Source organism: Mytilus galloprovincialis, chromosome 10 (genome assembly GCF_965363235.1).
Source record: "Mytilus galloprovincialis chromosome 10, xbMytGall1.hap1.1, whole genome shotgun sequence".
In the NCBI taxonomy this organism is placed as follows: domain Eukaryota; kingdom Metazoa; phylum Mollusca; class Bivalvia; order Mytilida; family Mytilidae; genus Mytilus; species Mytilus galloprovincialis.
Genome location: NC_134847.1, coordinates 84,625,279 through 84,641,887, shown reverse-complemented (window position 1 = coordinate 84,641,887; position 16,609 = coordinate 84,625,279). Strand labels below are relative to the sequence as shown.

The 16,609-nt window shown below is 31.6% G+C and overlaps 1 protein-coding gene across 5 annotated transcripts in view; it reads right to left on the bottom strand.

Moving 5' to 3' along the window:
• The window catches only part of LOC143048654 (tyrosine-protein phosphatase 10D-like), a 52,770-nt gene that overhangs the window by 25,470 nt on the left and 10,691 nt on the right, over positions 1-16,609 (bottom strand). For 4 of the 5 annotated variants that reach the window (XM_076222442.1, XM_076222441.1, XM_076222444.1 and 1 more), the window contains exons 2-10: positions 11,125-11,392; positions 8,500-8,772; positions 7,149-7,237; positions 4,996-5,191; positions 3,613-3,882; positions 2,927-3,074; positions 2,226-2,356; positions 1,551-1,835; positions 886-1,033 (exon numbers count right to left, since the gene is read on the bottom strand). In XM_076222442.1, coding sequence (XP_076078557.1) covers positions 886-1,033; positions 1,551-1,835; positions 2,226-2,356; positions 2,927-3,074; positions 3,613-3,882; positions 4,996-5,191; positions 7,149-7,237; positions 8,500-8,772; positions 11,125-11,392 — 1,808 coding nt within the window. Of the gene's footprint in view, positions 1-885; positions 1,034-1,550; positions 1,836-2,225; positions 2,357-2,926; positions 3,075-3,612; positions 3,883-4,995; positions 5,192-7,148; positions 7,238-7,959; positions 8,067-8,499; positions 8,773-11,124; positions 11,393-16,609 lie in introns of those variants that run through there. The other variant, XM_076222445.1, reaches the window with a different exon arrangement.

The following is a 16,609-nucleotide window of genomic DNA, read 5'->3' as shown; positions in this document are numbered from 1 at the left end:
GATCTTCACCACAGGACACAGGATTGTCAACTCGAAACCAAAGTTTTTGACCTTGACCTTTGACCTAGGAAGTTGTACATACATCATGACACACCCTCTGGTGGTTGTTAAAATGGATGTCAAGTATAAACTTTGAAATCATAATGGTTATCTAGATATGGAGCGGACACGATCTTCACCACAGGACACAGGGTTGTCAACTGAAACCAAAGTTTTTGACCTTGACCTTTGACCTAGGAAGTTGTACATACAACATGACACTCCCTCTGGTGTTGGTTAATAATCATGTTAAGTATTAAGTATGAAATCATAATGGTTCTCTAGATATGGAGCGGACACGAAAGTGTTACGGACGGACAGACGGACGGACAGACGGACGGACGGACAGACTGATCACTATAGGGCGACCCGCCTTCGGCGGGGCCCTAATTAACTCAAACAACAATAAATATAGTGCACAATATAAAATAAAATTGATCTTAAACAATTTCAGTTTTCTGCTGTTCATTATTATGTAATAATTCTATTTTCATGATGGCTTTTATTAGTCTTGTATATTTTTTAATTTTAGTTCATTTATATGTTTTTTAATTTAATATGATATTCATTTTCACCGAACTTGTACGCATTTTATTAAGTGGCTAGCTGAGGCCCACCTCCCGATGTGGGATTTTCTCGCTGCGTTAAAGACCCATTGGTGACCTTCTGATGTTATTTGCTCTTTTGTCAGGTTGTTGTCTCTTTGACATATTCCACATTTCAATTCTCAATTTTATCATGTATTTGTAGAACATTATTTCAGTAACATTCTATTTTTCATTTTTCTACAACTACCACTACGTGACATGTCTACAATATAATATAATTTGAATAAGATGGACATACTCTTGTATAGATACTGGTGTTGTACTATGGGCTGGATTAATGGTCAGTTTAAATGTCTGGAAGGTCAAGTTCTCTGGACGTGACCAAGATATATTTATAAAGTCTTCAGTTACATGGTCAATAAATAATTCTGATACTGATGTTGCATCTGTAATACACATAACAATTCAAATGGTTAAATTCAATGAAATCAGTCAATACAATAACAGGTTTATCTGGGTTTGAATTTACAAAGTTTAACAGTTTCTCTACATTTGTATGTTAGGTGTATACAATAAAGCAGACATTCTTAATCATAAACGTATATCAAAAAACTTCCTTTCCAATCTGCTCAAATAGCTTCATATTTATATAACTCATAAGCACATATTTATAACATCTGATTCCCATTTTTCTCACAATTGCTTCATCATGAACAACTTATTGTGAAATCAAGGAATTGACTTGAATGGTGTATTCTCTCAATTTGCAAACAAAGTTTTGCATTGAAGTTAATGTTTATGTTTTATTAATGTTATTGTATTTACCCCTTGATCCAATTATTCTAAATTGTAGAAAATACAACATAAAATGATCCATGTAAACATCTTATCCTCTAAAACACCTGTACAATATGCAAAATGTGAAGAGGAACACCTCATTATACACCTGAATGTTAAACCTACTTGTAGTAGCTGTTATCTTGAGCGGATCACTGGTTTCTCCACCACTTCTACAAACAATCGATATCTCATAGGTCTCTCCTGGGTGGAGCTGGGTGAAGGAGTATGATGTCCCTGATAAGGTGACGGGAGCTATGGGTAGGGTGGTGTTGGTAGTGCCGTTTATACCAAGGGAGACAATACTGACAGTGTAATTCTCTACTTCTCCTACTGTCGGTTTGAACCAGTCTAGATGGATCTCACGACCTCCAATAACAGTGTGTAAAATCTTAGAGGGAGGATTTGGTTCTGTGAAAAGATAATGGTTTTATGCTACATTTTTAAACATGAAATATTATTTATTTCATGAATATTTATATTAGTTTTCTTATTTTCACAAATTACAACAGATATGTTCAAATGGCTGTAAGACCCATCTTGTCCTCTTTTCTGTGATTAATATTACAGAATGAAGACTTATTACCATGTTTGTACGTACCATCAGCAACATGACCGGTGCCACTAGTAAAGTAGGATTTGCTAACCCTTAAGAATCACCTCAGATCAAAAAATCCATTTTAAATATATTTGAAAGCTTACTTGTATATTGTTCGACTGTGTTTGAAAGCTTACTTGTATATTGTTCCACTGTATTTGAAAGCTTACTTGTATATTGTTCCACTGTATTTGAAAGCTTACTTGTATATTGTTCGACTGTGTTTGTACTATTTATCTTCTGTCCTTTAACTGCTGTCACTGTGATGGAGTACTTCCTTCCTGGGACTAGAGAATCAAATTTTACATTTCTCTCATCTGTATTGTACTGGAGGCTGAAATTATAAATATATCATTTTCACAGATTTTCTAATGAAAATCCCGAAATAAAAATATTATGACTTAAATTACTCACAATGTTGATTTAAACACAGCACATATCCTGAAAATGGTATTAAATAGAAAAACCTTTTACAATTTTAAAACATTTCTGTCCATTCCTTACTGTACAATAAATTCACACTATTTTTAAGAAATTAACAGTTAGAAAATGTATGTGTGTAAAATCCTGGCCTTCAGCTGTTGTAACAAATGTATGATGAATTAAAGGGTCACCAAAGGTCACAGCCTATAATGTGTAACCAATGTAGCACTTAATGCACAAACAACTAGAAAAAATTACTGTGTTTACATTGAGATTCTAAAATTAAACACGTTTAAATAACAGTTGCCAAAATCATTAATTCTATAGTGGGTGGTAGTAAAAAATACTTGTGCACCGACTTTTTCTGGTATTTTTGTTATTCTCCTTTTTGCAATTTATTGGCAATGAAAACTCTTTTTTTTGTTAATTGTTTTCTTTTAAAATGTTAAACCTTCTGGAAAGAGTTTCCAAATTTACTTACAAAGGTGAGTGAGTCTGAGGTTCTTTAGGGGAAATGACAACTTCATAATAATCCAACTGTCCACTCTCAACAGGTCCCCATGATATCTTCAGTGAGGTAGTCAGGATATCCTTTGTCAAAATATCTATGTCTCCTGGCATGTTAGGATCTAAATAGAAAATAAAATTCATATATAATATGTTATAGTTTAAACAAAAGCATGGAAATGACAATACAAGACTGACTTCTCACATGAAAATTTGATATATATATATTATATTTGCATAACTTTATTTATTACACTCAACAATGTGGACACTTTATGTATTATGAATCTCTCTTACAACCAAACAAAATCTGAATCTTGCATAACTAAAACGGGGAAAATGTTACTGACATGTTTCTATTTATATAAATCTAATTCTAATCTAACCAATCAATTAAACTTAATAGATTATTTCTGAATTAAGTGTTTTGTACATAAATCAGGCCACAAGTTTTCTTGTTTGAATAGATTTTCATTTGTCATTTCGGAGCCTTTCATAGACAACTATGCTGAATCAGTTTTACTCATTGATTGTCTGTTCCTTCAAATAATAGCCCTATATATTAACCTTATTTTGAGATGATAAATAGTCTGTTCATACATGCAGTTCCACATCTGTAGTAATGTGCAATAATTAATATTAGCTTATTCATGAACCTACTGGTATAGAAAATCCTACTGAACTGGTTCCTGCTTTCTTCCCATTCAGATACAGTACCAACAGAGACATTATACTCTATCCCTGCTGACAGGTTCCCTATAGTAAATGTTGTGTGACTGGCTGGATAAGTATAGTTTCTGAAGTAGAAGTACCCATCATCTATACTGACAGAGTAGTTCTCAAATACTGAAGTAAATGGTGGAGTTACTGACAACTCCAGTGTAGATGTGGTACTACTAGTCTCTAGTAAACTGGTTACTGTCTCTGGCTCTGAAATGTATAAATTTAGAAATATTAATACAGTCGAACCTCGTTGTGTCGAAGTCGAAGAGACCAGACGAAAGTATTCGACTCATCCGAGGTTCGACTCATCCGAGGTCGAGTGTGACGTCATATATTTGAAATGTATGAAATACCAATATGTGATTTCTGTAAACTAGATGCATGTTTATTTATCATTGTGCTTTTTTTCGATATGATAACATATGATTGTGTATTTATGTTCCGTACTTTTAAGATTCAACACACAACATTCACAAATAAAATAAATACAAAAATATTTACAAAGGTCAGTCACTATAAATTATAGAATCACTCGGGAAAATATTTTCATAACGAATCTTTAAATAATGTGAACAGTGTTCATAGATTAAAAAGACCGACTCATAATAATTAATAAAAAATTTTATTCCTTTTAATTATTGTACTTATTCTAATGGTTAATTTAATCTCAGCTCGGGTCATTAAAATTCGTTTTGTTTTTATACCAACTGAAATAGGTTTAGCACAGTCAAGTTCCGCTTGGACGATCAACAAAGGTGTTGATTAGCGGTCATCATAAACATGTCATTTTAACTGTTTTACAAACAAGTATGTTTACACAGCTTTAATCATTTATGGAAATGAATAGGTTAAACAAGAAAATCATCCGTTATGAATTTTATTTTTAAAGTTTTTATTTCTTTCGATTTTTTTTTAATTTTGAACTTCGAGACAATGGGGTCAATTTACACCAATTTTTCATTGACGGGACTTAAGAATTACCTCGACTTAACTGAGAATACGAATCATCCGAGTTCGACTCATCAGAGGTTAAAATGCATTGATCAAACAGGAATTATGCCAGGACCGAGAAATTACTTTGACTCATCCGAGTTTTCAACACAACCGAGTTCCACACAACGAGGTTCAACTGTATGCATAATATGTAAATAACTATTTACGGTGGAGATATATATATAATTTGACTATATATAATAATAAATGCACAGTATATCAAAGCGCAGTAGTGACATTGTATTTGATCGGGTAACTAGTACAGTTACTGTAGATCAGAATGATTGTAGGCATTACATTCATTGGTAGAATGAAGATGACACTTACTTGTAGAATGGAAAGCTATATCTGGGTCACTTCTCCTGTTGTTCTGTACAGAGTATGCTCTGATCTCTATAGGTGTGCCAGGAATGACCCCTCGGACCTCGGTCACACAGGTGGACAGTAACATCGTACAGGTCAGATTCATCTCACCCTCATAACTAAAGGTGTTGTTATAAATAGCTGATAAAGATACATGGTCCTGAAATAATAAAATATGTTAAATCACTGAGCACTCACAAACATGTTTAACCCCACCACTTTCTTGTCTGCCTGTCCCAAGTCAGGAGCATGTTGTACAGTAGTCACATGGTAGTTATATTTGTTTTCGTAATTTTTTTGGTTATACATTAAGTAATTATTGTTCTTATTTAAATTGTATCACATTTTTTTGACAGGGCCTATTTAGGCAAATTGTAGTAAGGATTTTTCTTAAGATTGAATGTCGTACAGAGGCCTATACTGGCCTACATTATTGAAACTTTAGTGGATATTTGTCTTATTGGCAATCATACCACATCTCCTCTTTTTGATATTTAGAATAGATTAGTATAAACATGATACATTCTAAAACTTGTGATAGGAGGCAGGATACAGATAATTTTCATTTTATCAGTGCAAGTTCACTAGGTAACAGTTTACAGGAAACCAGTTTTTTTTTATCCTGACAACTTACATTAATTTAAATTTTATATAGTGCCAGTTCCTGAAAATGCATTTATAAAGATCAAAAGTACAACTGGCTTTGTCTGTTTGCTTTTGTCAGATCTGATATAACAGAACCTGGAATTTGCCTGTATTAAGTCAGGAATCCAGTTTGTTTTATGTTTTTCAGGCATCAAAGACCTTGTAATTTAAATAACATTTTTGACTACTAATTTTACAGTGTATCTTCTGTCTTAAGGCTTTTCATGATTTTAAAGACATCAAACACCCTTGTAGAATCAATATGTTTTTTCATTAATGGTTATACAATGATGTGATACATAAGACCTAATTACATGCCAATCAATATGACATCAAATATTTTAATAATGGTTTCCACCCAGGTATATATCTACCTTATGTAAAAATAATCAACTCGCTGTTCATGATTATTATTTCTAGTTTATTATACACCTTTCTGCTAATAAGGTCTCAGCTGATATTATCATATATATTTTAATCTGGGACTCAATATAACAACTATTGGCATATAATGGTTTACTTTTACAAATTGTGACTTGGATGGAGAATTGTCTCATTGGTACTCATCACACATCTTGTTAAATCCTATCCTAATATTCATTTTGTTTAGCTGGAATTATTAACTACTATCAGATCAAACATGACAAAGTATTATCTCAGCAATTGATAAAACAATGGCTACAAATATTTTTCTATGAAGTGGCACTGTTTAAAGTCTACATCAAATTATTGGCTTCATGAATATAAAGCAAATCCAAAGCTTTGGTTGAATGCTACAAATATACAGTCAGGGGTACTACTTGTACAAGTGTAATTCAATTTACTTGAAGAAGTAAAAAAAATATACACATATAAGTAAATTTGTAGGATACAAGTATATTTTATTTACTTGTATAGGTAAAAAAAAAAATTGGCTTAGTTATGTCCCTTAGGCATTCAGAATTTTTTACTTGTATAAGTAAAAAAATCATCCTTTCTTCTTAAGATTTCTTTGCTCTAATAGAATTTTAAATTGTGTACCCTTTACAGATGTCTTTACTAATCATTAAAGTGTAATTTCATGGACAATGAAAATCCCATTTGTCTGTTATCTTCATAACACTGCTCATTTACAAGCCCAAAGGAGCAATTTTTGATTGCCTTGCACAAATATACAAGATCTTTGCTCAATCAGTTTCTTTGATGAATTAATGAGATGAAACATTGAACTTTAATGAAAAAATTTGAGCAAACCTGGGAAAAATCATTATAGGCATGATTTTACATCTCAAAACTTGAGGATTTTTGTGGGATTATAAGAAAAATTTACTTATACAAGTAAATTTTTTAGAAAATTAAGGGGAGATTATTCAAACATTATTTATTTACTTATATGTGTATATTTTCTTTTTACTTCTTCAAGTAAATAAAATACACTTGTACAAGTAGTACTCCTGACTGATATATGACCATACCAGAAGTTTCTGACTAACCTGTTGGCTATTAAAGTCTTCTTTCCATGCTAACATCAATGTGTAGTTATCTATAGCCATAATCCAATGTATGGTTGGTGGCAATGGTCCTATAAAATCAAAACATGTATATATGTTTGTTGCTGTTATCCTGTTAGCTTTTTGTTCATTGTTTATTTACATTAATCATCCTTGTATTTCTTGTTTTACAACTGCCATTTCAGGGCATTTTATCACTTGCTATACAGTACGAGTTTTGCTCATTGTTGGAGGCCATGGGTGAACGCCATATAATAACATATTGTTGATAACTTCTGCATCATTTGGTCTCTGGTGAAGAGTTGTCTCATTAGAACATTTTTCATATATGATATATTAAAAGAAAAGAAAAAAGCAATTTTTTTAAATATTTTCCCCAAAAATATTGAAGTATAGATTAACAAATTTACTGAAAACTTATGTGGTGTATCAATTTGCTATACAAAGTGCCTTCACAAACTTGACAACATTCATAACAAAAACATTTGCTTAATATATACTAACTGCTGCTGTTCATCATAGAGTGTTTCATGCTCATGCTTTCAATGTAACCAAGGATTTGTATAGTTTAACTATATAAATCCTTGATGTAACAAAAGGTGTGCCATACTGCACTTATCCTAATTAAGATATACCACTTTGTTAAAGACTTATCATACTTGTATGGTCAATGATCCTTAATGCATAAGACTATTGAATAGAGGTATCATGTTCAAAATGTGTATTTGTGAAAAATACCAGTCATAAGAAGGTAATATTTCCTCAGACCATTTGATTCCTAACTAATCCTTACTTGTATTATCTATGATCCTGGCTGTACCATTACTGTATACATCATTACTGATACTATCTACAGCTATACTGTACAATAATTAACCCTTACTTGTATTATCTATGATCCTGGCTGTACCATTGCTATATACACCATTACTGATACTATCTACAGCTATACTGTACAATAATTAACCCTTACTTGTATTATCTATGATCATGGCTGTCCCATTACTATATACATCATTACTGATACTATCTACAGCTATACTGTACAATAATTAACCCTTACTTGTATTATCTATGATCATGGCTGTTCCATTGCTATATACATCATTACTGATACTATCTACAGCTATACTGTACAATAATTAACCCTTACTTGTATTATCTATGATCATGGCTGTCCCATTGCTATATACACCATTACTGATACTATCTACAGCTATACTGTACAATAATTAACCCTTACTTGTATAATCTATAATCATGGCTGTCCCATTACTATATACACCATTACTGATACTATCTACAGTTATGCTGTACAATAATTAAACCTTACTTGTATTATCTATGATCCTGGCTGTCCCATTGCTATATACACCATTACTGATACTATCTACAGCTATACTGTACAAGGCTCCGGGATATAAACTTGTCAAATTATGATACTCTACTGTTAGTGGGTCAGATTTATACAGTTCTGAGTTATTATTGGTTTCAGTAACTGTAACTCTGTAAGAATCCTCAGTACTCTGACTGTTTCCCTGCCAAGTAAGGTACAAGTAATCTGTACCAGCATCTGAGACAATAAGAGAGGCAGGTGGGAGAGGTTCTGAAATATAAAAGAAGAAAAACTGTTCAATTTTGATATATTAGACTAACATACAGTTATGTTGTACATCATATGTTCATCCTGTTGTATAAATTTTAGTAACAATTTCTATAACAAAATTCTATTCTTTTTTAACCTGTTTTGTCTTAAATTCTGAATGTGCTACCATGGCTACTGATTAAAATCCTAGGTGATCACATTATTGTACATATTTTTAAATGTAATTATAATTCGGATCTATTAGTGAGTGAGTATTACAAAGTAACCACAAACCGTAAGCAAATCCATTGTTTTTATCAAATTTTACAAATATTTTTTACAATCCACAGTGTTCTCCCCAGGATTTTTGGATAGCGCTGTGGTAAGCGCGTGATTTTCGACAATTCTCAGTAACTTTGTCGCGGCGCGCGGTTGGTTTGTAATTGATTTGTTATGTGTTTTTCTTATATAATGCTATTGATGTTTTCTCTTGTAATGATGTCCTCATCATGCTCATGGAAGTTACCCCTTTGTTTGCTAATGTTATTGTCTGGATATAGACATGATAGAAGAAAAGTCTTTTTGTCTCCATTGTAAATACATATAATCCTCATATCATCTGTCTATAAAACCCAAGGAGAAGTCTTTTCCATGGTGGGTCTATACCAGACTGCCTAGATGTGAAGATTTCTTATCACTAACAGGTGATGTTGCAGAACATGTAGGACCAACAATAAAGTCATTGTCAGCTTCTGTGAGAAAGTTTTCAATGACAAGATTGGTATTTTTTACATTTACTTTTATTAACATTTCTAGCAAAGTACAACTTTTCAATAAAAATGAGTATAGTATTTCAAAGGAAGAAATGAAATTGCCCTTTTAATAATATTCAAATCTTATCAAAGACTTGCTTAAAAAAAAGGCTAAAATATTCCAATTATGAATATGAAAGAAATCCTTTAAAAATACTTTAAAGAGATCTTTTTATTTCAAAGGTGAATTACCAATCAAATACATTATGTATGCCAATTGAAACAACTACCACCTTTAAAGGTTTTGTTTGATAATTTTATAAAACATTTGAATACATGCCACCAAGATTTGACAATACTTCTTTTAGGTCTTTCCCTCCCAAATTATCTCCCTTACTGGCTGACATAACTTCCTGTTTACACCTGTGTCTTTTTTTAGCATTAAATACTATTCCTTATCCAAGCCATCCACTGTTTACATTAAATTTAAAGCAACATATAATTAAGATCTATTGATGATTGGTTGACAAGTATCGATATTTTATATATATTTACACAAAATTTTCGTTTTGTTTTATTCCCTTATCCATTTGAAAAAGAGCCATGTATGGTCAAGTAATCGTAAAATACGGGCTTATAATGAATCCCTTGATAACAGGGATGCTTCTTTCAAGCAATACAGGTTCGACAGTTCGGTTGTAAACGCAAAAAAAGTAATGATATAATCGTAGATGGTTCAAAAAATGGTCGAGACAACGTTGTCAGAGAAGGGGGTAAAACTTCCATTATATAATTTAGAAATAAACTTTTCAACACCCGAGACATGTATTATATGTCTCTGTTAGCACTGTCAATTCCTTTCATACGTTTCGGCATCTTTATAAAGCGAAAAAATGTAGCAGTGTTCTGTTAACCTTACGACGTTTAACTTGGCTTCACCCAAACTGGACATTGAGAAAGTGAATTTCTCAAGTCTAGTATCAGCTTGGGGTTTGTTTTTCTAATCATATCCTCTTAATTGTTTTCAAAGGGTAAAATTCATTACTGTAGAATTGCTGATTAAACAGGTATTAATTCGATTGGGTGATAATTAATACTTCAAAGACTAGCTCATTGAAGCCAATTTGATCGTTGTTAAAATCAGTGTTTGTTCAAAGTTCGTTAAACAAGTTTGTGAATGTCGTTGGGAAATGCGGTCAATTTATTTCTTCTCATCTTATTCATATATGCCTCAATATATTCATTAAATAGATGTCAATGTTGAGATCTTTGTTTATTTTGATCTCTCAACGACGCCATTTTGTAAAATTTATTAGACTGGTCCCGCGGAGTTACTTTAATACAACGGAAATAATTCTTTCAAAAATCGTTAACCAGTCAATCACGTGATCCGAAAAGAAAAATAAGCGGGAAATTTTAAAAAAATACGAAAAAAAATATAGCGACGCGGTTGAACGGGATAGCGACGCGGTCAGTGAAATAGGACAGCGGGAAATTGAAATAGCGCTGAAAATCGCGGCGCTAAAACGGCCTGGGGAGAACACTGATCCATATAAATCTTAATCAATATTATTCTTCATGATATCATTGATAAATATTTCAGAGTTTAAAAGAAACGTACTTGTGGTTCCAGTAGACTTGAAAACTTCCGTGCCATCTTTATTCAGCTGCAACGTGTAAGTAACACCTGGACTTAAATTATCTATCTGATATGAAGCAATATTATCTGGGGTCAGGGTATAGCCTATTTCCTGGTATGTTATGTTGCCAGGGATACCGTAACCTAGGGTATAGTTGACTCCCTCTTTCGTCTCCTCCCATGATACATCTAGGTAAGTACTTCCTGTGGAGACGTTAACTTTGATGATCTCGGATGAAATATGGCTTATCTGAAAAATATATACAAATGATATTTTGATCATTATGATATCTTATAAATTAACAACATAAATAAGGAAACAACTAAGAAAGGGACTGAGTGAAATATTTGAAGATTTCTTAAGTGAGTTAAGCTCAATGAAGAATGTTTTACACTGTGTCAGCACATACTGACTTCTGTATGCCTAAACTCTTGTGTACACTGCTGAGTATAAATATCAACCACCATATTCACACGATAGCAATAAGGATTGAAAAAGCCACATGCCAATAATGTTTCTGTAATACAACTTTCATTAGACAAAATTAAGCTTAGAATCTTAGGTTTTTGTTGTTCAATTACCTTAGTTCAAATGCTTAAAATATAATTTGTGTACAAGTAACAATTAGGTAGTAAATTCTTAAAGGTTTAATGATTGAACATGAGTTTTAGTTTGTTTTAGAAGAAAACATGTGTAAGCATTGAAATCACGGAAATCAATATGGGTTGTTTGGCCTTTGTTTTTCCTTTACTGAATGGTATTTTTACATTGTTTCAATTCATTTCTGTTCTTCCCAGTAATAAATTACATTTATAAATAAGAACTATGTGGTATGAGTGCCAATGAGAAAACTCACAATGTGTGCAAGTAAACCATTATAGATGTTGCTGAACATGCAGATGGTTTATTATACTTTTACATGTTTTATAAATTTAGTTTGTCAAATTAGTTATATTTCAGTTTTGTCTAAAAGACCAATTTAACTAAATCCATTTTTTGTCAAAAATGGTTTCATTAAATACACATGTATATAGTGTTTCATTCCCTGACGAATGATTTGAAAATAAAATCACCACAGCAATGTGTAGAAGAAATACAAGATATTGTCAAGCTTGCACTTCAAAAATGGCAAAATAGTGGTTGCATCATCTCTCTTACTACTCCTCGACTCGACAGTGTAATTTTCAACACAAATGGACAAATCATAAATGCCTTGTTGAAACAAATATAGGATGACAATAAAGATGTTCTACTTGTTGATCATGGCAATATGTTGCGAAATGGAAACCCAATTGCAGAGCTACTAAGTGAAGATAAATTTCATCTCTCTGACCCTGGCGTGTCTCAGCTATCGGCAAACTTAAAGCGTGGAATACACACTGCCTTAAACATTCCCATGCCAAATTCAAGAGGTAGATCCAAATCGCGCAACACAAGAGGACGTGGACGTGGCAGAGGTCATCATGAATAACTTGCTTTTTAATATTATACATATTACCATATCATTATGTTGACTTCCTTTAACATGTTTAAAGTCATTTACATATAATTTATATATACATGTACAACTTTATATATTTCTTCTTTTTTTCTGGGCTGATAAATTCATATTCTCATTTGAATAGATTTTTCAAATGAAACAGCCATTATGTGAAGAAGTCACACTATTACATGGTCATATATATGTAACCTCTGCTAGGTATAAAAGTTCGCCTTTTTTATTTTATTTTATTCATTTTTATTTTTAGTCTTCACATTTGAATCATACTTTTGATCTTGAATTAACCCAGGATATCAGGTTATTCAACCCAAATCAGTTTAATAGTTATTCAGTTAAAAGAGGATACATAGAAAAGAAATTATCTGTCATTATATCATAGACTATTTGTATTTAGAAAACCATTGTAAAAACTATCCTCTAAATAAATCTACTTATTTCAAATATTTACATTTCTGAATATTTTCCTTGTTGTCTCTTCCTTTTATTTAGAGACAAATTTTTATTATTTTTTTTTTTATAGATAGAAAATCTATTCTATTATTTATACCAGATTTAATTGTATCAACCAAAATGCCAAAATCAAACCAATCATCTGTAAAATTTGGTTATTGGAATATAGGTGGCTTATTTTCAAAGGGCATGAATAAAGCAGAGGATCCCCTTTTTCTGAAACATATAGAGAATTACGACATTGTTTTTTTAGTCGAAACTCATGTGGGATATAATTCCCAAATACACAATATTGGTAAATTTCATTATCATCCAATATGTAGAAAATTATCAAATAATAACCGTCATTTTGGGGGTATAGCAATTCTACAGAAAAGTCACGTTAAACCTCATGTCAAAATATTGATTAACAGTAATCCAGATTATCAATGGATTAAATTAGAAAAATCCTTTTTTGGATTTAAAAGTGACCTATTTATTTGTGTACTGTACAACCCCCCTGTTACGTCTAAATATACCCAAGAACTCTCTTCTGATGTTTTTGAATGCATAGAAAAAGATATCTTTCAGTATAAAAAAATGGGTGAAATTTTGTTATGTGGAGATTTTAATGCCAGAATAGGCTCTGAAAATGACTTTATAGTAAACGATGATTCAAAATTTACTCCAATTTTTGATACATACCCTACTGACAAAAACATTATGACAAGAAAAAGTCGAGACCAAAAAATTGATCAAAGAGGCAAAGAAGTTTTGGATTTTTGCATTAGTAAACAAATAAGAATTTTAAATGGCAGAGTTCTTGGTGATACATTTGGTAATTTTACTTGCTATACCCCCAATGGTGCAAGTGTGGTTGATTATGTTGCTGTGTCGGAAGAAATTCTTGAAAATGTACTGTATTTTAAAGTATCCAGATTTATTCCCACATTATCTGATTGTCATTGTAAACTTGAGTGGGAATTATCTGCAAAATATTGTGTTCCTGGAGAAAATGATATTCCAATCCAGTTGAAAAATATGACACCTAATTATATCTGGACTGACTGTTCAGCAATAAAATTTCAAGAAACACTTTCTTCAGATACACTACAAAACTACATACTAGAATTCAACAACAGCACAATTCAATTTACTCAGACATCAGTAGATGAAGCATCATCAAAACTTTCAAACATCTTTTTATCAGCAGCAAATCTATCACTTAAACGACCTTTAAAAAAACACACAAACAAACAAAAAAACAAAAAGTGGTTTGACGCAAGTTTACAACAAGCTCGAACTAACTTGCTTAATTATGGAAAAATTTATTCAAGATTTCCATATGATCCAATTATCAAAAATCACTTTTATAAACTGAATCGTGAATACTCCAAACTAAGGAAATATAAATACAAACAATACAAACAATCATTGATTAGTCAGCTGGACTCCTTGCACGAAGAGAATCCAAAACTGTATTGGAACTTAATTAATGAACTACAGGAAAAAAATGAAACTAAAAAAAAATGTGGAGTACAACCATCAACTTTGATATCACATTTCCAAAAGTTGTCACAACTGAAAGGTGAATTTCAAAGTAGATATACAGAGCTATGTGAAAAACTGAAACAGTTAGAAAACTCAAAATGTTTCAACGAGTTGGACTCCGTTATCACTGAGTCTGAAATATCCAAAGCCATTTCACACTTAAAATGCAATAAATCATCAGGCTTGGATAACATTAGTAATAATATGATAAAGAATGGACAGACTTTCCTTTTAAAAAGTTTTCAACAGATGTTTAATACTTGTCTGTCTTCAGGTATATACCCAACATCTTGGGCTGAAGGTTATATTACACCAATTTTTAAAAGCAACGATACAAGTGACCCTAACAATTATAGAGGAATAACAATAACAAGTGCAATTGGAAAGCTTTTTAATAGAATATTAAGTCTAAGACTGGACAAATTTCTTCAGGAACATAATATTATACATGATAGTCAAATTGGATTCACAAGGAAAGCCAGAACTGCAGATCATATGTTTATTTTAAACTGTCTTATTAACAAATACTGTAATTCAAAAGAAGGTAGACTGTTTGCCTGTTTTGTTGATTTTCAGAAGGCTTTTGATACTGTTATACATACAGGGATCAAGATTAAACTACTAGATATTGGGGCTGGGTCTTATTTTTATAACATTATTAAAAGTATGTATGAAATTAGCAAATCATGTGTCAAAATTCAAAATCAAGTAAGTGATTTTTTCCCATTAGATATTGGAGTCAAACAAGGTGACAACCTCAGTCCGAATTTATTCAAGATATTCATAAATGATTTGCCCAGATATTTGTCAGATACTAGAGACCCAGTTAATGTCAATGACAAAGATCTACATTGTTTAATGTATGCTGATGATATTGTTTTATTATCTACATCAGCTGAAGGACTACGAGAAAAGCTGGGAATGCTTGATAAATTTTGCAAAGATTGGTGTCTCAATGTGAATACTAATAAGACAAAGGTGCTGATTTTCAACAAGGCAGGCAGACATGTAAAACAGATATTCACATTTCAGAATATAAATCTGGAATGTGTTTCAAAATACAAATACCTAGGTTTATATTTAAGCTCATCTGGTTCATTCAGTTATGCTCAAAATGAACTATACAAAAAATCCCTGAAAGCTCATTTCAAATTAAGGAAAGATCTTTTATCACTTAATCCTGATGTAAAAACAAGTATTCATGTTTTTGACCACACTGTAAAACCTATTTTATTATATGGTAGCGAAATATGGGGGATGTTTAATTCTCTTTCCTCTAAATGTAAGAAGGAAGATATATCTTTTGAAAAACTATATTCAGGTTTACCCTGTGAGAAACTTCATATAAAATTTTGTAAATTTATACTTGGGGTACACAAGAAAACAACAAATGCTGCAGTGTTATCTGAACTTGGAAGATTTCCAATATATTTTAATATTATAAAAGGAATGTTATTGTACTGGTATAGATTAGAGAATTTAGGTAATAATTTTCCTCTATTAAAAGAGGCATATACACAATCAAAGACACTACATCACATGAATATAACATCATGGTATGGTTCAATAAATGTTGTTTTTAAAATACTTGGTATTGACTATACAAATGCCGTTAATGCTCCATTTTGTGAATCCTTATACAAATTTAAGAAATATATACAAACCAAGCTATCAATATTGTTTATTAGCTGTTGGAAAAAACAAATAGATAAATTTTCAGACAGTAAACTGAAAACCTACCTTTTATATAAAACAAATTTTGGTTTTGAAAAATATCTAACATTGATCAAGAATTTTGAACTTAGAAGAAGTTTTACTAAATTACGTGTATCTTCTCATAGATTACAAATAGAATTAGGTAGATATCAGGGTATTCCCCGAATTAACAGAATATGTAATAAATGTTCTTCCAATACTGTCGAAGATGAGGCTCATTTTCTATTTGATTGTAACAAATTTGAGGTTGATAGAAATTTTATGTTAGC